The sequence below is a fragment of the Cyprinus carpio genome, chromosome A18, assembly GCF_018340385.1.
Source record: "Cyprinus carpio isolate SPL01 chromosome A18, ASM1834038v1, whole genome shotgun sequence".
Classification (NCBI taxonomy): domain Eukaryota; kingdom Metazoa; phylum Chordata; class Actinopteri; order Cypriniformes; family Cyprinidae; genus Cyprinus; species Cyprinus carpio.
The window spans coordinates 25188975-25210842 of NC_056589.1; the positions used below are offsets into that span (position 1 = coordinate 25188975).

Below are 21868 nucleotides of genomic sequence, written 5' to 3' on the forward strand. Positions count from 1 at the left end.
GAACTTGGCTGTGAGGGCTCTTGTAAGTTTATAACAAATATTTGAAGTGTTTAATGCTTTTATATAATTGAAATATTACATAAGGCATGAACCAATCCTGACAATGTACACACACGTATATATTGTGGTGGGAGGAGCAAACGACATACACAGTGGGTGTGGCGTCAGGCCTCAGAGAGGCTTTTATTTAACACAAAATAAAACAAAGTGGGGAATAAAGTGTCCAAAGGGGAAGGAGTGTCCAAAATAAACAGGGGGATCTTGTGTCCTTGAGCTTTGGAAAGGAGGGGTCCAGCTAAGGGGTGGGGTCCGGCAGCCACATGCACTCCTCTCTGTGGCCCGGGGCGTGAGAGCCGGCAGCTTCTTCACAGTTGCTCATCTTCCCTGGCCCACAGCACTCGAGGTGATTATCGGCACAGCAGCATCACATGTGCATCTCCATTGCGGTCTAGCAGCTCGCTTCTCTGGCATCGTGGGAGTCCCTCCACGCTCCCTTCCTGGACCCACAAGTAGACCAGCATGCACGCACAGTCTCTCAGGGAGAGGCACGCTTGGCATTTAACAACGGCGGTAACGAGGCTCCATTAATTTCAGGTGTGCCTCATCAACCACTACCAGCCCTGACTGTTTCTGTGCCCCTCTTCTCTCACACACCCACTCCTGTCAGGAACCAGGTGAAGGGCGGCGATTAAAAAGACGGGGTGTCGATGTTAATTAGGGGGTATAGAAATGAAGCAAAACTGAATTGAAGATTGACAGTTTTTGTTTTATCCAACTATATTTACTCAGTGCAACTTATGACATCCAAGTGAAAGATATCACCAACATGTCAGAAAAAAAATAAAAACCAAGAGTCACTGAGTTGGAAACAGGATCACCCCCTTCTGTCAGTATTTTGTTGAACCACCTTTTACTTTAATTACAGCCTTTAGTCGGTTGGGATTTGTCTCTACTAACTTTGAACATCTAGACTTTGCGATATTTGCCCACTCTTCTTTGCAGAACTGCTCAAGTTCATTTGATGGTGAGCGTTTGTGGACTGCAGTCTTCAAGTCATTCCACAGATTTTCAATGGGGTTTAAGTCTGGGCTCTGACTGTGCCATGCAAGGACATTCACCTTTTTCTCCTTCAACCCCTGTGTGCTCAGTTTTGCTGTGTGCTTTGGGTCATTGGGTCACAACTTTCTGGCAGAGGGAAGCAGACCCAAATATTCCACTGTCCCAGTTTATAGTAGCTTGTCTGGGATTTAGTTCGTAAACAATTCCATAGCAAATGAAAGTTCCAGATGCCCGACCATACACTGATGTTATCACAGCCGTGACTGCTGTTCTGTAGGACAGAGCATTTCGTTAACCCGAGGCACTAACGATACCGAATCATCTGCAATTTATCTAATTGATTCTCCACTGCTTAATTAGATTCTTGTCATTCCTAATGCATCAGTGATGAAGACCCTCAGGGTACGAGAGAGAGAGAGAGAGAGAAGAGAGAGAGAGAGAAATGCATCAGTGATGAAGACCCTCAGGGTACGAGAGAGAGAGAGGGAGAGGGATGTGATCGTTGCTGTGGTCTCATGTGATCACATAGACAGCTTTTAGTCATTTTGTGGTAATTATTCTGCATTCAGCACACAAGCAGCTGTTCACAAGGACTTTATTATGCTCTGTTTGTGAAACAGATTTTTAGATGGCATGGGAGTTGTTATAAATGAGGTGCTGTGTTTAGAGCTATAGATTTTCAGTAATAAAATATAAGTAATAATATATTTTCCTGTAGCTTGACTGGTAGTGCATGGCACCAGCAATGCCAAGGTCATGGATTTGATTCCCAGGGAACACAGAAACTGATTTATATCATGAAATCACTTTAAATTGCTTTTCACACTATGATTAAATTGGATTTGTGTCTTTTTTACACCCTTTACTGGTTCTGAAAGCATGCAATGGGAATCAGTTCATTTCTTGAATATTACAGCAAGTTGTTTAGCAACAGCAACATTTGATTTTAAAAATTAAAACAAATCCATGGACGAATCATTCACAATAAGATAAAAGACGTGGATTTAGAAAACAGATAGAGTGAAATTTTAACATTTAAATGCAAGACACTACTTTTCAGACACTGGTCAAATTTAAAATTTCAGTCTATTTTGCTTCCATAACTTATCCTCTTTCACACATTACGCTTTATCTATTTGCATCTGTAGATTTTACTTACAATACATAAATTGAGTTTTTTTGTTGTTGTTTTTTCTCATGCACTCAGCCAGAATTCCCCACTTCAGTAGCATTTACATACTTTACACCAGACTTTACAGTTTTATTCCTATCTATATTCTAAAGGTTTTTACGGAGGGGTTTGTTCATATATCATTCATCTGATTTAGAATTTTAATCCTTAAAACGTGTTTTAAAAAAAAATTATCTTGAAAATATTTTCAGATTTCTGGAGTGATAAAAAGAGATATCCAAAATCCCCTGTGTAAAAACCATTCATTCTAACATGTCGACAAAATGAATGAAATATTCCGTATTTAGATTTCTGTTCTTGGAATGTATGCAAATTAGTGCATATTAAATTGCACAATGCCTCTTTTGCAAATTCAAACATAACATTTCAGAAAACGTGTAATACAAAGCAGTTATCTTAATGTACTGTGATGATTCAACTGGGGAAAGTACAGTGAAATCTGTTATTTACAATTTTTACCCTCTGTAGTGTGTTGCCTTTAGCATGAGAAGCCCAGTTGTTTTATTTAGAAGCATCTGCCACATCATGCAAATGTAGAACAGCACAGTCAATCATAGCAGTAAGGTTAGTGATGTGATATTTGTATGTCTAGTGCGCTGTTTGTATGTGTGTGTTGGAGGGGGGCTGATGGTGTCTACAGGCGGGTTACTGTGGCTCACATGAGTAAGGAAGAACAGATTTGTCCCTGCTGTTCGCACTGATGATAACCATCTCAATGCATCCAGACAGATGGACCGTGTTTGTGTGTTGGGGGAAGAGACCACCATAGAAAAAGATCCTTTGTGTCTCTCTGTCTCACTTTCTTTTATGTGAGTGCTCATCCCATCTCTTTATCATTGATGGGCTGCACTTTAAGGCATAAATGCAGGGTTAAGATTGTCTTCTTACATTTCTGGCTTTTAAAGGACATTTTTTGTCTCTCTGCTGCTTTTGGAGTTGGACACTGCCCTTTTTTTCTCTATCCTTTAATCTAAAAGCATAACAGGCTGGATATTAGCATTTGGTTCAATCTCCTAATGCAGTTAAAGAGGCTGCGCTGGAGTCAGACAGAAGGACAGGAGCTTCCACCTGAGCTTTTTCATACCGTCCACACTCTCACAGCCACTGCTTTTAACCTGATTGGCTCATCAGTGGAGTGGGACGGGGATCAGGGAGAGTAGCTGTGTGGGGGTACGTCCAGGTGGTCCAGGCCTGAAGTGCCCGGCTGTGGTGGTCCACCTGGCATGGTGCTGGAGTCTGACCTCACTGTCCTGCTCTCTCTTATGCTCAGTGATTACATCATCGAGGAGAAGAACGCTGTGCTCCAGAAGAAAGAGAATGAGGGATTCGGCTTCGTCTTGCGGGGAGCAAAAGGTAAGACATGACTGAGTTCATGGCCTCAGTTTGCTCTTACAGTCAGTGTTGCAGCTTCTTTCACAAAACTGGGCAACATTACACACTTACAGAAAAAAAATGTATTTGGGAATTGATTGGCTTGTGAAAACTGACTAATCGGAATGGAGCCAGACTTGAATGCAACTTTACTACTATCAAGTGTAAATAGTTTTGGTTACGGGTTAATATTATCCAACAGCCTACTGTATGTGGCCTCAAAGAGATCAGCTAAAAAAGAAGGAGACCAGGAGCATTGTTTATTATTTAATTAATTTATTAAATATAAAAATGTATATTATTGTTGTTTTTGTCTAATTATCAACAGTTAATAATAGGTATTTTTATTAATAACAATCATCAAAATTATAAAAAATTATTATTATTATTATTGATGTTGTTGTTAAGTATTTTTTAAATATATGTATGAAATTAGTTATTATTATTGTTATAAATAATATATAATAAGTAACAATAGTTAAAACTAGTTGTTATTATTAATAATCTAAATACTTTAATATTAATCAACATATTAATAATCATTATTGCCATCAAAATTATAATAAAAATATTAGTATCAAATGCATTATTTAATAATAATAACAACAAAAACATCAATGATAGTTGGCATAAAAGGATTAGAGAAATAGAAAAAAATAATAGATTTTAGATATACAATTGAACCAAAATGTAGTTTTTCTCTAAAGTTAAAATTAATAATACTATGAAATAACATCCATCACACATCTACATTTATTTACATGAAATACTCACATAATAGTTCAAACTCATTGCATATCAGCAGTGCAACAGTGTGTGTGCTTTACAGATGCAGTTCGGTGACAGCATAAAATAGAGTTAAGTGAATAAGTGAACTTCATTACTTACAAAATCAAATATCGCGGTCACTGGTTCATATTGTGACATTTCTGTAGCATGTATATATGTTGACTCAACAGCATTATTAGACAGTTGTGTTTGACAGCACATTCGGATCAACAAGGTTTGTAAGTAGTGTGTGTGTGTGTGTGTGTGTGTGTGTGTGTGTGTGTGTGTGTGTGTGTGTGTGTGTGTGTGTGTGTGTGTGTTAGTGCCCAGTATCTGGGGTGGCACCATCCTGTGTAGGAGTTATGAGATCCTAATGCCATCTGTTACCCACATGGTGCATTAATATCTCTTACTAATATGTGTGTCAGCAGTCTATTGCTTTCATAATTCCTATATTATGACTTCCTCAAAGATTAAGAGCAAAACACTTACAAATCTATTTAGACACATGTTTATATTAATGGCTCATCAAAGGACAGTCTAATTTTTTACTTTTACTTATCCCAGCAGAATTATGTACAGTATAAGTCATTCACTGTCTCCTCAAAGAGTCTGAGCACCAATAATGTGATATTGCATGTGATTCTCTGTGTTTTTGTAGCGGAGACGCCCATTGAAGAGTTTACACCCACACCTGCCTTTCCTGCACTGCAGTACCTGGAGTCTGTGGATGTTGAGGGCGTGGCCTGGAGGGCGGGGCTAAGGACTGGTGACTTCCTCATTGAGGTATAGGATTGGTTTGTCCGCTGATATCTCAGATCTTTCTGTACCTACTATTCATCATGTTTCCATTTTCAGCACATAAAAATGCACTAATATTTGTTGCAGCTGTGTAATGACCTTGAGTCTAGTCTGAGATGCTGGGAATGTACCAGAGGGATGAAAAACACATGATTTCTCTGTGATTTTTTCTCTCAGGTGAACGGTGTTAACGTGGTAAAAGTGGGACACAAGCAGGTGGTGTCACTCATCCGGCAGGGCGGGAATAACCTCTTTGAAGGTGGTGTCAGTCACACGCAAGCCAGAGTCTGAGGAGTCAGTCAGGAAGAAGGGTAAGGTGCTTTTTCACTTCAAACAGAACTGTTCTGTCCTAGATAATAAAGGTGCTGTATTTTATTTTGCTTTGTTTTGTTTTGTTTTGTTTTGTTTTGTTTTATTTAAATTAAATCATTATTATTATTATGTTTTCTTAATTTTATATTTTCCTTCATTTAAATTAGATTTTTCATTTTATTCTTAATTTTATATTTTCCTTCATTTAAATTAGATTTTTCATTTTATTTTATTTCTTATTTTAAATTGCAGAATTTCCAGAATTGAAAATACGGAATAATAAAGTTAAATTGCTGGATTTTCTGGCAAGGAAAATGGTCCGTGTACTTTTGCGTCCATTCCTTTTTCGGTTTTAAACCCAGATTTGATTTTATGTTTTTGTTGTTTTTTATTTGATTTTTCATTTTTTTTTGTTTATTATTTTAAGTTGCAGAATTTTTTTAATTGTTAAAAATGTATTATTTCATTAAAAAATCGTAAAAATTATATAAAGCTTGTTTTTTAAATGTATATAATGCTAAATTTAATTTCTAGCTTTTTTAGCGTCTCCTGTAGACATTAAAGCGCCCTCTTGCGCTACTGACGTGACTACCAGTATCCTAACCTGCTTTATCAAAAGTTTTGACTTCTATATTTTTATAACCTTGATATTTCTTTACACCTAAAAACATGTATGGAATTGAAATACTCATTTTTTTTAAATGAACTGTATGCAGAAACGATTCTACTCGAGTGTTAGAGGGAATGAAACAAAAGCTAGAGCAAGTCATTTGAATCTGGCGAAACATATTTTCATATTTGTGTTTGAACTCTGGAGAGTTTCCAAAGTTTGGATTTTTTTCAACATGTTTTTCTAGCACTGATCAATGTGGCCAATCACTGACATTTTCTGTTGATTTTCTAAACTCAGTGGCCAAGGGTTTAAGTTAGAATCCATGCCACGCTACAGTTTTAAGTTCTGCACACTCAGGAGTCTCTCATTATAACAAACAAAGTGTAGCATGATGTAAATTAGAGATTCATTTGCAGTATACAGCTTCATTGATTATACAGAACTTTGTGAGATCGAGAGAAACTGAAATGACTGACAGCTTTTTAATTATTATAAAGGGAGTGGTCTTTGCATGCTTTCTTGTCTAATCCATTCAGAATTTAAAGATGTTTTTTTGCTATTCATGATGCAGAGGACCAGTGACTGCTTACACAATGCAAAGTTTCGAGAGTGTCATCCGCATATAAATGCGTCTTTTATTTGCATATGTCACTATCAATGGACAGGGCAAAAATATGTCAAAATAGATGTAGGCTACATAAAAGCTAGAGCACCCTCACTGATGTCTGTATCTGGAGAAGTAGGAAAAATTATAATTTTATGTATTTCTAAATTATGTATATGTTTACCCCAAAGCCTCGTGTGTAGCACTGTAACACGATACTGTACATACGTACTTGGAGCAACCATGGTCCTCTGAGAGGTAACCCAGATAGCACACAAAATTATTTAAAAATTATAACCCAGTATATAATTTCATGACAATATGACGATAATTTCATGACGATCCCAGGATTCTGCAAAATCATATTTGTATCAAGTCTCTGCATTGTTCCAGAGATGGCTAGTTCTCAACTGAACGTGCGGGAGAAGCATTACTTCTAATCTGGACAAAGAAAACTTGTTTAAATCTACATTTTTCTATATTAATTTGTGCCTTTTGAAGGTGTTTATTAAAAGTGCAAAAAGTCATTAACAAAAATCTGACAGGAAGTGAATATTGTAGTTTTTCGGGCAGCATTTTGGGTGTATGGTCCTAATTTCAACACGTACCGAAAATGCAAGTATTAATTTTAATTTTAATTGGTTTTCCAGCAATCAAAACGCAAGTGTTACAGGGTATGTGACTTAGAAACAAGGTCTGCCGTTTAATATATTGCTTGATTGTTGTGGTGTTGTAGTTGAGTTATAGGGAATGTGTTGACTGCTGGTTTTGTTTGTTTATTGTGGGCGGGGCTACTTTAGTCAGTCAGAAGAGCTCTTACATTTATGCATTTTAGCAGACACTTTTATCCAAAGTGACGTACAGTGCATTCAGGCTAACATTTTTTACCTAATGTGTGTTCTCTGGGAATCGAACCCACAACCTAACACAATGCTCTACCACTGAGCCACAGGAACACCCCTTAAAGGTATGGGTTGCTAGGAAACCAGTCTTTCTGTACTGTATGTGATGATCAGACTGTGAGAGATTTCTCTCAGCAGGGTGAATCTAGTCTCAAACATGAGGCAAAGAAATGCTGCAAGAATGAATAAAGGAGTGAGCGTAATGATCATAGCCGATTGTGATGCTAATGCCTGTGTTTGTCAGAGGAGAAAACTTCAGGAGCATTAACTAAATAACAGGGTTGCTTGTCACAAGGAATTGTGATAACTAATCAGATTGAAGTGTTTTCTGTGCAGCCTTTCCACATACACGCATTTCTGCATTCCTACACCCACTCAATCGATTAGCAGCTCAATGAGTCTGCCGGCAGAGTTATTAAAACTATACCAAAACCTTGAATCCCAAAGAAGTCGTCTATTCAATATCCATGTAAACTATCCTCACTTTTATCTGCAACTCCCACACACTATCTGAACCCTTCATTGACCTGTGTTTGTGTATGCTTTTTTGCAACTCTCTATAGATCCATCAGACATATTTGCAGTCTTTTCAGTATCTCACTCAATGGATATGTGTATTTTATTTTTTTTTTTATATATATATATATATTATATATATATATATATATATATATATATATATATATATATATATATATATATATATATATATATATATATATATATATATATATATATATATATATATATATATATTTTAATTATTTAGTTGCTGGATTCCTCACCAAGGAATATATATTTATTTAGTGGATTTAGTATTATTAACAATAATCCACAGCAATATACTTTAATGTAGTTCATATATGTTCAAAAATGAGTCTTACAAGTGCAAACTGCATTAACTACTCTTAAATTGAATGCACTTGGCAGATGCTTTCATCCAAAGCAAATTTTTAAAATCTTTTTTTTTAACAAAGTTGCTGGATTTTTCACCAAGGAAAAAATTTAACATGCTCCTGAATCAGTTTTTTTATATATTATTATTTTTTTTTATTATTAAATTAATTTATTGCCACCAAAAATGTGAGTATTATTAACAAAGTTTGTAGCTTATAAATAAGATCCATACCTTAATATATTTCTTAAATGTAGTTCATATATGTTCAACAGTGAATCTCTTAAGTGCAAAATGCATTAACTACACTTCTATTTAATGCATTTGTAATTACATTGCATTGAAGTTTTACACTTGATTGGTTCCTGCATTCCATGGGAGTCGAACCCATGACCTCGGTGTTGCTAGCAGGATTCTCTACAGCAGGGATGTCAAACTCAATTCCTAGAGGGCCGGAGCCCTGCAGAGTTTAGATTCAACCCTAATTAAACACACCAGATCCAACTAATCAAGTCCTTCAGGCTTATTTGAAAACTACATGGTATGTGTGTTGGAGCAAAACTCTAGGAATTGAGTTTGACACCCCTGCTCTACAGCATGCAACCGAAATGAACTATCCCTGCGATCAGAGGGAAGTGATGTGTTGCTTATGGCCCTAAGACAGATCCTTACCCTAAAATCTGTTTGTCGATAAGAATATTGTTCTTACTTGACAAAATCACGGTCACCTGCAAAGTCATTGCAGGGTTATTGCATAACTCTGGGCTATGCATACTACCACACACTTACACACTACTGATGAAGTAATAATAGAGTGTCTGTTGTTAGTTTTGTGGCTATATCCTCCCACACACACATACAAACTCACACACACACACACACACAGATTCTCACAGTTGAAATGCACAAACCCAGGCCTTGCTCCTGCCAGAGTTGCCATGGTTACTACAATGCATGTTTGAAGTAAGTATTGCATTAGTGCCTTGGTATTTCTCTCCTCGTCTCTCTCTCTCCAGCTCTACTCCAGTCTGCAAGGTTGTTAGCTGAAGGAGTGAGGAGTTTTACACCGATGTTACTGAGACAACAGAAGTGTCTGATTTCCTGGAACTCTGATTGTTTTCTTGTTGCTTCTTGTATCACTGCTTGGAAGTTCATAGCATGCTTTGGACATAGCAGCAGGTTTCATTTCTGAGAGACAAAGGGAAACTCGGCCACCATTTGGGTTGTAAGAGGCTGAATGTGATATGAAGGGTTTTGGGAGACGAGTATTTCTTTCTACCATCGGAGGGCCACCAAGGACGGAAGTTGGTTTCTGGTCGTGCATTTACACAGGAGATGTCTGATAGTTGCATGATTCTATGTTGCATATCAGAGAGAGAAAGACGGAAGGAGAGAGTTTAATCGTGGTGCGGCTGTGTGGTACCGTGATCTTCAGATGAAGTTGGTGAAAAAGCGCTGGCAACTGCCGATAGGCAGCAGCCATGAAGGCCCCTCACCACGCCATCCTATCTTCTCATCCACTCCTTGCCTTTCCTCCACAGCACCCCCACCTCCAAAACGAGCGCCCAGCACCACCCTCACCCTGAGGTCCAAAAGCATGACCGCTGAGCTTGAAGAACTAGGTAAGATACCCACAAACAAACACATGCACTATGTTGTGAGGCTGAATAGTTTTTCTAAATTGTTTTCAGTTTTTGTCTTAAAGGAATAGTTCATCCAAAAATAAAAATATTTGCTGAAATGTACTCACCCTCAGGCCATTAGCGGTGTAGATGAGTTTGTTTCTTCAACAGAACAGATTTGGAGAAATGTTGTTCAACAGTGGATCCTCTGCAGTGAATGGGTGCCGTCAGAATGATTAAAACATCACAATGATCCAAAAGTAATCCACACCACTCCAGTCCATCAGTTAGTTTCTTGTGAAGTGAAAAGCTGTGTGTTTGCAAAAAACAGATCCATCATTAAGACGTTCAAAACTGACTTCAGACTGTTGTTTCCTGCTAAATCCATAATACTGCTTTCTCTAGTGGAAAAAGCCATTTCTTCTGACTCAAAAAAAGAAATATACACAGACCAAGCTTCATTTACAAACGAAAACAGTTCTGAACAAATGTTGTTGTTTTTTTTTATGTAAAAGGACAACAGGGGATTTTTTTAGTTTTATGGACTATGGACTTGTATTTTGACTGCAAGCAACATTTAAACATTTAAAATGACTTAATGATGAATTTGTTTCTTACGAACCCGCAACTTTTCACTTCACAAGATGATAATTGATGGACTGGAGTGGTATGGATTACTTGTGGATTATTGTGGTGTTTTTATCAGCTGTTTGGACTCTCATTCTGACGGCACCCATTCACTGCAGAGGATCCATTGGTGAGCAAGTGATGTAATGGTAAAGTTCCAATGAAGAAACAAATGCTGTAATTTACCCTATTGAAAGGCTGCACATTCTTGGATCCTGGATTTAAACCTATGTGCACATGTAGATGGACATTTTTGGGCAACAGGTTTTCCTCCAAATAGACAGATCATCATTCAGATTATGAAATAGTCAATTAGGAAAATAGATCATTTTACACATCCACACACACTTGGATGCAACATTTTCTTTCTATCTGTCTCTCTCTGTAGTGTGTTGCTCTTTCTTGTTTATTTATTAACTATGTCATCTCCCTCCTGCAGCCATTTGGGCTGTTCAAAACATCAGCTGTCTTTTCCTCTCTCACTCAATCTGTGCTCTGCGTTTACTGAATTCATTACACATATTCACACTCACGTTCACACACTGAAACAGACAGACATTTGCTGCTGTGAGACTTTAATGGAGAAGTGTTCTGTACATTTATTTCATGCTCAGCCTCTGCAAGGAGGAGAAGAGGAGGTGAGTTACACATTGAGGTTTTTAGAATCAAAATCACTAAACCATCTTCACCTTGCTCATGCTGGAATACGATTTATTTAGCTCTGTTCCAAAACCTACAGTAGTGAGCTGCCTACCTAACCAGTATTTTTAGGCATTCCCAACACAAAGGCAGTAAAATTATCCTCTCCTTTAAAATATCTTGTTTTGGGTGTCCCATAATGTTTTGAAAAAACTAAATTTAACACATATTGATTTAATTATTCAAAAAAAGAAATGTGCAAAAATGTAATTGATTAATGACTATTTTATCCAGTATTTCTGTGCAATGTATTTTTCATGCTTATTTGAATTTAACACTCTTAACGTAGCAACGTGCTAACGCCAAATTGGAAATCTGCTTTACACAAGGAATTCTATTTGTTCCAAATGAGTCACTTATGGTGTTCTATTTCAGTTAGGATGCTGCCCTAGGGACTGTTTACACAGGATGCATTCTTGCCTCCATCTGTGATGTTTTTTAATTGTTTTTCTTTGTGAACATGCACTAATGTACGAATGTATCCTGTCTATGGCACTGCTCAAGTAGACAGTATACAGCCAGGAAGGTCTATGGGTTGGAACCGAGCTTGTCACATACAACTTTTGCCAAAAAATAGGGAACAATGATGCATCGTGGCATTGTGTTAATGTCATTAACATTTCCATTGCATGTGTACTTTGTCTTTTTTTATTTCAAAGCATGTGAACAAATGTGATCCATATTGCAAACTGATGAGCACTATTTGTGTGGGTGTGTATAATGAACATGGTTTTATATGTGTTTCTAAACAGAAAGGTTAGATGAGATTTTGGCCTCTCAGGAGACAGTACTGAGGCCAAAGGTGGAAACAGACTACAGAGCAGCCACGGTGAAGCAACGTCCTACCAGTCGCCGAATTACACCAGCAGAAATCAGTGTAAGATACAGTATGTCTGCACACTCAGATGATCAGAAAGTGTCCTATTTTAGCAGCATTGGCCCAGATACATTGTATGTACACAGTGGAGTTCAAAAGTCAAAAACATTTCTTTGTTTTACATTCATCAAACTGAAAAACTGGCTTTATGCAGTTTTGATGATGGTCTAATGTACCAGCAGAGTTTAGCTGTATACCAGTTTCCAAAACACAGCATACTCTATGCTGGTCCTTTCAGCAGGGATAACACTTCTCACAAAAACAGTAGCCAGTAGAAACACTTTGTTGAAAATGTCAAAAACATTTCTTAAATGTTCTTGCTTGTCCCTTTTAAACATAAAAGTTTTCTTTGTGCAGTCTCTTTTTGAGCGGCAAGGACTTGCTCTCCATGGTGCTCTACACCCAGCGTTGGAAAAAGCCCACATGCAGCTGCCAAAAAGCATGGCTAGAACAAAGTCTTTTGGTAATTCTTCAGGAACCTTTTACATACACTCCTCAATTAATCTCCTCAATTTGAAATAGCAGTAAAGTGCTTGGCTTTGTTCTAATTTCTTTTATCTATCTGTCCTTTGATCCTCAAATCTGAATGCAATGAAATGCAGAACTTTGACACACAGTAACATTTGTAATGCCAAGAATAAGGGGAGTTGTTAAAGGAAAGAGCAAAGATCAAATCTGTAAAATATTGCATACTTCTTCATCATCAAAGCTCAGCCAAACCCAAAATAAATCTTTATAGATCTATCTGTCTCTCTGTGCAGGAGCAACTGAAGAGGATCGACTGTCTGCCCTGGCAGCGGAACACAGGTTTCCACGGAGCTCCTCCATGACGGACAGCCTGAGAGACAGCCATAGTATCCCTCCACCTCCTCAAACAGCTCCCCCACCTCCCCCATCACTTTACTATATAGATACTGGACCCCCTCCTTCGTTCTGCCCACCCCCTCCTCCTGGCCGCATTCACGACCCCAGCCGTTCCAGTTTCAAACCAGGCTCTGAACCAAGACTGCACATTTTGCCACAGACAATGTCTGCTGAGCTGTTTGAGCCGCCTCGTCATGCCTCCCACATGGATCGGCAGAAAAAATCCCGCTCCATGATCATCCTGCAGGACTCCTCCCACCTTCCTGTGGAGCCTACTGACATCCCCAGGCCAGGTCTTGTTTCAACTCCACCCGAAAGGATCAAGCGGAAAGGTCGAGTCATTGATAACCCCTACGCCAATGTGGGCCAGTTCAGTGTGGGCCTGTTCACGCCGCCTCCGAGCAAGCCACAGCGGAGGAAGAGCCCACTTGTAAAGCAACTGCAGGTGGAAGATGCTCAGGAGAGAGCCTCGCTAGCACTGGCATCCATCCATGCGAGAGAGCACTCTCCCTCTGGGCGCCTAGCTGCCCACCATACCAGCAGGGCTGATTTCTATCAGCAGCAGCAGCAGCTGTTGCAGGAACGCAGTAAAGCTCAGGCTGAGGGACTGTTGCAAGGAAAGGGACCTTTCGCTGCTGCCATTGCTGATGCTGTGAAAGACCGGGAACGTCGTCTGGAGGACAGGCGGAAATCCACAGTCTTCCTATCTGTGGGCACTATGGAGGGCAGTTCAGCACCACACCCAGAGGCCCCCTCACTCACACCATCTCGTTCGGTTGATGACCGAATGCTCACACGTGAACTTGGTCAGTTGCCTCCTCCTGCCTTGGCATTGCGTCCCTCTCCTGGGGGCACCACCTTCATTCACCCACTGACGGGCAAGCCCCTGGACCCCAACTCGCCATTGGCACTTGCGCTGGCCGCAAGGGAACGGGCATTAACCTCCCAGAGTCAGTCACCTTCAAGCAGCCCTGAGCCCAGAACTAAACATGAAGCTGCTGGAGGGGTGCTGTATATGGAGACCCAGACCAAAGAGACTGAGCGGTCAGAAGGTGAGGGGGAGTTTGCCTCACCTCCCTTTTCCCCTGCAATGAAAAGAATTTATGAGACCTCCACCCCCACCAGCAAGATTCAGTGGGGAAGTCCCATATCCACCAGGAAAGAGTTAGTAACAAGGACAGAAACGAAGGAAGAAAGAAAAATTGAGGACAAGAAGAGTATGATCATCAGCATTATGGACACATCCCAGCAGAAAACTGCTGGACTTATCATGGTTCATGCAACGAGTAATGGGGAGGCAGTGGGGCCCAGCCCAGAGCACAGTGTCTCCTCTCCTAAGGGGGCATTGTCAGAGAGCCCAAAACCCATGTTGGCCGAAATAAAACGAGCTAAGTCCCCTGGTCCCGTTGCTCCTTCGAGATCCACCCCACCTCCAACCACAGCTCCAACTTCCCAGCCACCTCCCAGCCCATCCTCAGATAAAACCCTGGCACAGGGTAGTTCTGAGGAGGACGTGGAACCCTATACGGTCACATTGCCACCTGCCATGCTTTCTTCCAGTGATGAGGAGACACGTGAGGAGCTCCGTAAAATTGGTGTGGTTCCTCCACCGGATGAATTTGCCAATGGTCTCCTTGGAAAGACACCTGCAACTGCAGTACCTCCTGCTCCTATGTTGGCTCAGACAACCACTTCTGCCGTGCCCTCAGCTCCACCCCCACCCCCTGCCCCTCCAGCAGCGTTCACCACAGCAGCACAGGTCCCCGCTAGCAGTGGCCCACAAGTAGCCTCAGGGAAGCCATCTGAGTCCCACCTGGGCCCAGAGTCTGCTGCTGACTCCGGGGTGGAAGAGGTAGACACTCGTAGCTCCAGTGATCACCACCTGGAGACCACGAGCACCATCTCCACTGTCTCCAGTATGTCCACACTGTCCTCGGAAAGCGGCGAGCCCACGGACACCTACACCACCCATGCAGATGGCCAGACTTTCATTCTTGATAAGCCGCCAGTGCCTCCAAAGCCAAAGCTCAAGTCCCAGCTCAGCAAGGGCCCGGTGACGTTCAGGGACCCCCTGCTAAAGCAGTCATCTGATAGCGAACTGCTCTCACAGCAGCACGCGGCAGCGCTGGCTGCTGCTGCGGGAGCCTCAGGCCCGGCCAGACCCCGCTACCTCTTCCAGAGACGCTCCAAGTTATGGGGGGACCCCGTGGAACCCCGTCCACTTTCGGGGGCAGAGGAAGGCAAGCCCACTGTGATCAGCGAGCTCAGCTCACGGCTGCAGCAGCTGAACAAGGACACGCGCTCACTCGGGGAAGAGCCGCTTGGAGCATCACTTGACCCCGGAAGGAAATCACCCGTGGTCAGTGCAAGGTAAGGCATGAATCCTGGAGAAGGCAAAATGCAAATCAACTTTGCAACCAAATCAAACCTTACATAAAAAAAAAATTAACACCTTTTCTAAAGCAACATTGTAAGGAGAATACATAAGTTGGTTGTTTATACTGCAAAATTTTCCTGTTGGTTAAACAGCAGTGAGAACACTGCTATTCTTTTCCCCTATCTGAATAACAATGTTTAATCAAAACCGATGGTTTGTGTTTAGTAATATGAAATAAAATTAACATAATATATTAAACATCCTCATGAAAATGACATCTCAAAGAATACCAAAGAACGTCACCTGTGTCTGTGTTCACAAGATTTAAAGAGGAGTCATCTTTAACTTTTATTTAAAAGAAAGCTAATTCAGAACCTTAAAATTTCTTACTCATTTAGAAGCATTAAGTGTTAATGTTTAACATGCTTTCTTCATTGAGACGTTTGGAGCCCCAGAACTATCTCAACATTGGACGACCAATGGTAAGTAACATAGAACGGCCCACAGCACTACCATATAAGCCGTAGACAATAGTTGAATAATAGTTGAATGAAATAGACCAGAGCTACAGGGACAGTTTGTTCAAATAATCAGTTGGAATAAACAATGTTTTATATAAAAGCTCAAGAGGCAATGTTTTTTCTGTCTTGATTTTTTAAAGCACCAGCTATATACTATTTTGCTCAAGTCCTTTATATTCCAACAGATGTGACAAGGACATGGAAGACAGTAAACCTTAGCTTTTAGCAACTAGGGTAAATCAAATGTCATTCCTTTTATTTTCTATTCTTTGACATCCACTAATCCCATATTCAGTCACTTTTGCTGACATTGTTCTGGGTTTTATTAATCACTTCTGCAGGTTCTGTGTTCCCTTGTCCACCCTGGCAAATCAACCAAAATGTCTGTCCCTTGTGACAGTATTGTCAAGTATTCTCTGTGCATCTGTTTTGAAATCTTTTTCAGTGCACATGATTTGGAAAAAGATTCTTGATGACATGCAGTAGGGTGACTACATTATGACATAAATTTAATTTTAACCATGAAGCACTTCTTTTAGTCCCACTGTCTTGCCACTGGGGTGTTCACAAGGTTACAGATGGCCTGAGGGCATGCACCATCTCAAGCTTCGACCTTTCACCTTCCAAACTCTGTTACATCTGAGCTTTTTCCTTGTGGCCTGCTTCTCTACAGCACTGTGCTAGCAGTATGTATTTAGGTCCATGTGTGACTGATGTTTTTTTTTTGTTTGTTTTTTTTATGCAACATCTTATGATATGAATGTGTTTGACCCATGTTTACCACAATAATTTTAAGCTAAGTTACTTTTTAAAATCCATTTGTCCAACACTCAATAAAGTTCTTTTAAAACTGGATTGTATTTAAATTAATTATACCAGTTGAAAGTTGCCATTTCTCATTGGATAATCCAACATAAAACTAACCTCTCATTCCTCTCAGTCTGTGTAGTCGTTCTTTTTCTCTCTCCATTCAAACATGCTGTCCAAGCTTACTGTGCTCGCTAAGCGTTTCATTTCTGTAGTTTCGTGACACTTTCATACTTTAATCATGCTAACACAGTGAACGATCCGGCTTCTTCTTAGAAAAATTATTCCAACAAAGTATTATGCATTGTTTATTTTTCATGCATATTTGTTCATTTTGCTAAATTTGTGTTTCATTTGACCAGAATGGCACCTTACCCCAGACAGAGGATGTGATGAAAGAAATGCTGTATTTGATTTAACATCATCATTAATAAAGTCACTCTTTATTGATAATGTCTATATGTGCACGTTCCAATGTTGAAAGGTGACGTCTGGGGCTAGCTGCGCTCTGGTCTGTGTTGCTATGCATTTGGTTTGCATTCAATTGACATTGTTGAGGATGTGAAGTGTGTGGTGTTTGTTTTTGTTCTGTCATGGACTGATGCTAACCGACCACTCTCTCTCTCCCATTGCCCCTCACTCTCTCTCTCTCTCTCTGTTTCTCTCTCTCTCTCTCGTTCTCCATCTCCCTCTCTCCCTCTTTCTATCACTCTCTCTCTTTGCATGCTACGCAGCTCTGTCTAGAGCTGAATCTGAGGTTAAGCCCAGAAGAGCCGGGCACCTGTGTAAGTGCGCATGAATCATCTCATCTCTCTTTTTTCTTTTCTTTTTTTTTCTTCACACCCCTGAGTCAAGCCTTGATCATCATCCATCCTTCCTCATCTACTGACCCACCTAATGCTAATTTGGTCAGGCCTCTTTCAACCCCAGCTTTTCCTTGTTTTTCATTGGCTGCTTAATTCTCATCAATCATCAAGTTACAAAGGCAAAAGGATTTAGACAATTTAAGTATAGGACATTAGTTAATGATCATATAGGTAATGATCAGAGCTTGCACCTATATTGCTAAATAAATTCCGGTCTCCTCACCCAAGGTGCATAAGAATGGCTGAATGGCTAGCCACATAAAAACAAAATATAACTGCACTTTCACTTAAGCTTCTTTTATTATTACTATTTTGGCAAGTCAAAATCTCAAATTAAGAAACCTATATATTGTTATATATTTAAAAATATATATCACATTAAGTAATTTGAAGGTTGAGATGTTATGCATGTCTACACATCTGTCTTCTGTTATTTCTCATGTGTTGCATGTTTGGGTTCGCTTTCAGTGTTCTGCTGTAGTGCTCATAAAATTGGTGTAAATCTGTCCATGTTTTACATTTCATTCAAATTGCATTCAAACTCACGTAACACCTCAGTCATTACCATTGATTGTTAACAGAGTAAGTAATTACATCTGATCTTCGCTTCATTGCTCAAAGAGGCAAGTTCTAAGTGGAGAGCGAGTTTCTTCTGCCTAGTTACAGTTGTAGTGTGCAGAAGTTGATTAACAGTTCAACTTTATAAACTGATTTTAAAACAATCAATTTTATTTTTAATTTAATTTAATTTAATTATAGATATGCATCTGGTCAGTTGCTTTGCATTTAGTTTGTTTCTTTTTAACTAAATTGCATTTAAAAATGCACAATCTTAAATTATTTAAATTAAGCTTTTTGTCTAATTTTTCTTAAAATATCTAAAAAATCCTTGAAACAAGAAAAATTTACTTGAGAAGCAACAAACCATAAAATGTCCCATTAGTTAACATTGGTTTATGCATTAACTAACAATGAGCAATACATTTGTTACAGTATTTATTATCTTAATGTTACAACTGTTCATCGTTAGTTCAATTTAGGCTAAGGTCCATTAAATGATATTAACAGATACAACTTTGAAATTAATAATGTATTAGTAAATGCTGAATAACATAAATATCTAAAATTTTAAAATTATTTAGAAGTTTATATGTTCATGTTAACAAATGTAGTAAACTAATGTTCACAAATTAAATGTTATTGTGAATTGTTCCCAGTATTTTTACTTAAATTTACCTTAAAATCTGCCAGTGCATTAAGAGAAAATACATTTATATTCAAGATACAATGCGTGAAAACACGTCTTAATATCATATGTGGTTTGCTTCACAAGTAAATTTAGGAATTTTTAGATATTTTCACTGGTAAATCAATCAAAAAAAATCAAAACTCGTCATTTTTACATTGTAAATAGGGTGAATTTTGATGTCATGTTGACTAAGGAAAAAGACTTTACATTTTAGTTGTACGACTGAACTATATATATATATATATATATATATATAATATATATATATATATAAATATATATATATATATATATAAAAATCTAAGATTTTATGATGTATTCTCTATCTTTGCTCCACAGGTGTGTAACACCTTTGCACATCCTCTATTACGGCTAAACACATTAATTAAGCATCTCACTAACACTAGTTTAATGCGTTTGCCACATCTAACTCAAAGAGCGTAGAGTCCTAACATAGCTGATGCTTTCTCTAAAACTGGGCATAAAGGAGCCACTGAATTTATTGTTTCTCACAAAAAAAAAAAAAAAAAAAGTTGACTTTCATTCTTTAATTTCTTCTGTTCCCTACTTTCAGACTCTTCAGCAGTTTGGGGGAGCTCCATACTATCTCTCAGAGAGGCTACGGCACCACCTACACCATCAGACCAGGCAGCCGCTACCCAGTGACCCGGCGGACACCCAGTCCCGGTTCCCCGGACCGCTCGGATCCTCTGGGACCCATCCGGGGCTTTGGTCTGGCCACTTCTCCCATCGCACCCCCCACCATCCTTAAGTCGTCTAGCCTCAGTCTCCCTCACGAACCTAAAGAGGTGCGTTTTGTCATGAGGAGCTCCAGTGCGCGGAGTCGTTCTCCCTCGCCTGCCCCCTCCCCGGGCATGCCCTCCCCCCTGCTCACCCTACGGCCATTCCACCAGAAGCCCCTCCACCTGTGGAACAAGTACGATGTTGGCGACTGGCTGGCCAGCATTAACCTGTCTGAACACCGGGAGCGATTCCAAGAGCATGAGATTGAGGGCTCCCATCTGCCTGCTCTGACCAAGGAGGACTTCGCTGAGCTGGGCGTGACTCGCGTCGGTCATCGCATGAACATTGAGCGCGCCCTTAAACAGCTGCTGGAGAGTTGACCAAGCGCCTCCCTCTGCCTGTAGCTAGTCTCAACACAATTTTCTTTTATTTTCTCATTTAATTTGCTTGTCTTGTAAGTGTTCTTGCAATCCTTGAGCTTTACATCCGAAGTGTGTCATTTCGATGTTAAAATACTTATCCTATCCCACACTTTCGTGAAAAACGAATCACTGGGGTGGTACTAAAAGATATTAACATGTACCATTTAGGTACTAATATGAACATTTTTGGTACTAATATGTAAGGCAGGGGTGTCTGATTTTGCTCTTTGAGGGCCACTTTCCTGGAGTTTAGCTCCCACCAGTTTCAAAACGCTTGCCTGGAAGTTTCTAGTGATTCTGTAGACCGTCATTAGCTGTTTCAGATGTGTTTAACTGGAACTAGAGATAAACTCTGCTGACAAGTGACCCTCCAGGAGCAGGATTGGACACCCCTGCTTTAAGGTACTATTATGCATCCTTTAGGGGTAAATAAGTGGGTTTGCAAAGAGGCAGTACATTTTGGAATCATTCCAGAAATTTTGGAAACTTTCAGGAATTTTTGAAAATTGTACGGAAATTTTATGCCCCTTTGCAAACCTACAAATATGGTACAAAGGTTTATCTTTTGAAAGGCTACTGCCCCAGTGACAGCTTTTGTACCTTTTTTACAGGAGTGCAGTTTAATATTCCCCTGAAAACATTGCTCTGTTTATTTGACCATACCAACCGATCTGACACACCAACAATTTAAACACAACCATTTTCACAATTTTAAATTGACACAGAAATTACACACTTCCGTTTTGAATATTCTCGCTATTTCCTAAATCCATCATTAGTGTAGTGGGTGTTTAGCTCCATGCTGTTTTTGTAGCACTATCCTAAGCCCCTCCCACACTAATGCCAGCAGCCAATGACATGGGTGCTGTGTGTTTGGGAGGGGCTGTGAATTTAGTGATCGAATTGGCTTTGTTCACACTGCACAAAGTCTGATTTGTTTATCCACAATTGTGTCATGGCACCTTGCCATGGTGCTGAAATCATGATACATTAAAGTATTTAATTCATTTATGCAAAATACTGAAACCGCTCATTGATTACTATTCATTGTATAATTCGCTATATGGGGGGGGGGTGAGACACGATTTGTGTATTTGCAAAATAAATCTCATCCCGAATTAAGAAATACTTGAAATCCAATTAGACAGTTCACACTTTGTTTTAATTCGATTTCAAACCACCTCTAGTACAAATGTGGTTTCAAACAGTTTTTTTTTTTGCTGTCCAAACTACAAAAATACAACAAAAAGAGATTTTTTTTGCTTTTTCTGAACAAAGCCTATTCAAAATATCCCGTAATTGATTCTTCAGTTTCATTAGCATGATAAACACCCACTAATCCCTTAGTCCCAAAACCAGTTTTTCTTCTTTCTTTACGCTGTGTCATTCATTCCGAAAAAGGAGGGATGCTGTTGAGAAAAGGAAGTTTAGTTGCCTTTCAGAGTATTTTTTTAGGAGTGGATGAGCAGAGTGGGCGTGGCCGGATCCTTACCGCCAGCCCCCTTCTGGCTGAGGGACGTACTACACTCGGAGAATGTTTAACCAACACTAGTGGCTTTTTCATAATCAGACTCTTAACTTTGGGTTTCCAAAGGAAATATGACATTAGATAGAATATCTCAATGTATTTAAATAGCTTTGAAAATGGAGAGAGACAGCAAACAACAGAACAGACC

General features: G+C 39.5%; 1 protein-coding gene across 1 annotated transcript in view; it reads left to right on the forward strand.

Moving 5' to 3' along the window:
• LOC109108892 (SH3 and multiple ankyrin repeat domains protein 3-like) overlaps positions 1-21412 on the forward strand; it is a 225644-nt gene extending 204232 nt beyond the window's left edge. The window contains 10 exon segments of the mRNA XM_042775608.1: positions 3522-3604; positions 5052-5176; positions 5369-5442; positions 5444-5502; positions 10059-10139; positions 11381-11404; positions 12218-12342; positions 12700-12805; positions 13104-15576; positions 19601-21412. Coding sequence (XP_042631542.1) covers positions 3522-3604; positions 5052-5176; positions 5369-5442; positions 5444-5502; positions 10059-10139; positions 11381-11404; positions 12218-12342; positions 12700-12805; positions 13104-15576; positions 19601-20150 — 3700 coding nt within the window. The 3' untranslated portion in view covers positions 20151-21412.
• Positions 21413-21868: the final 456 nt, after the last annotated feature.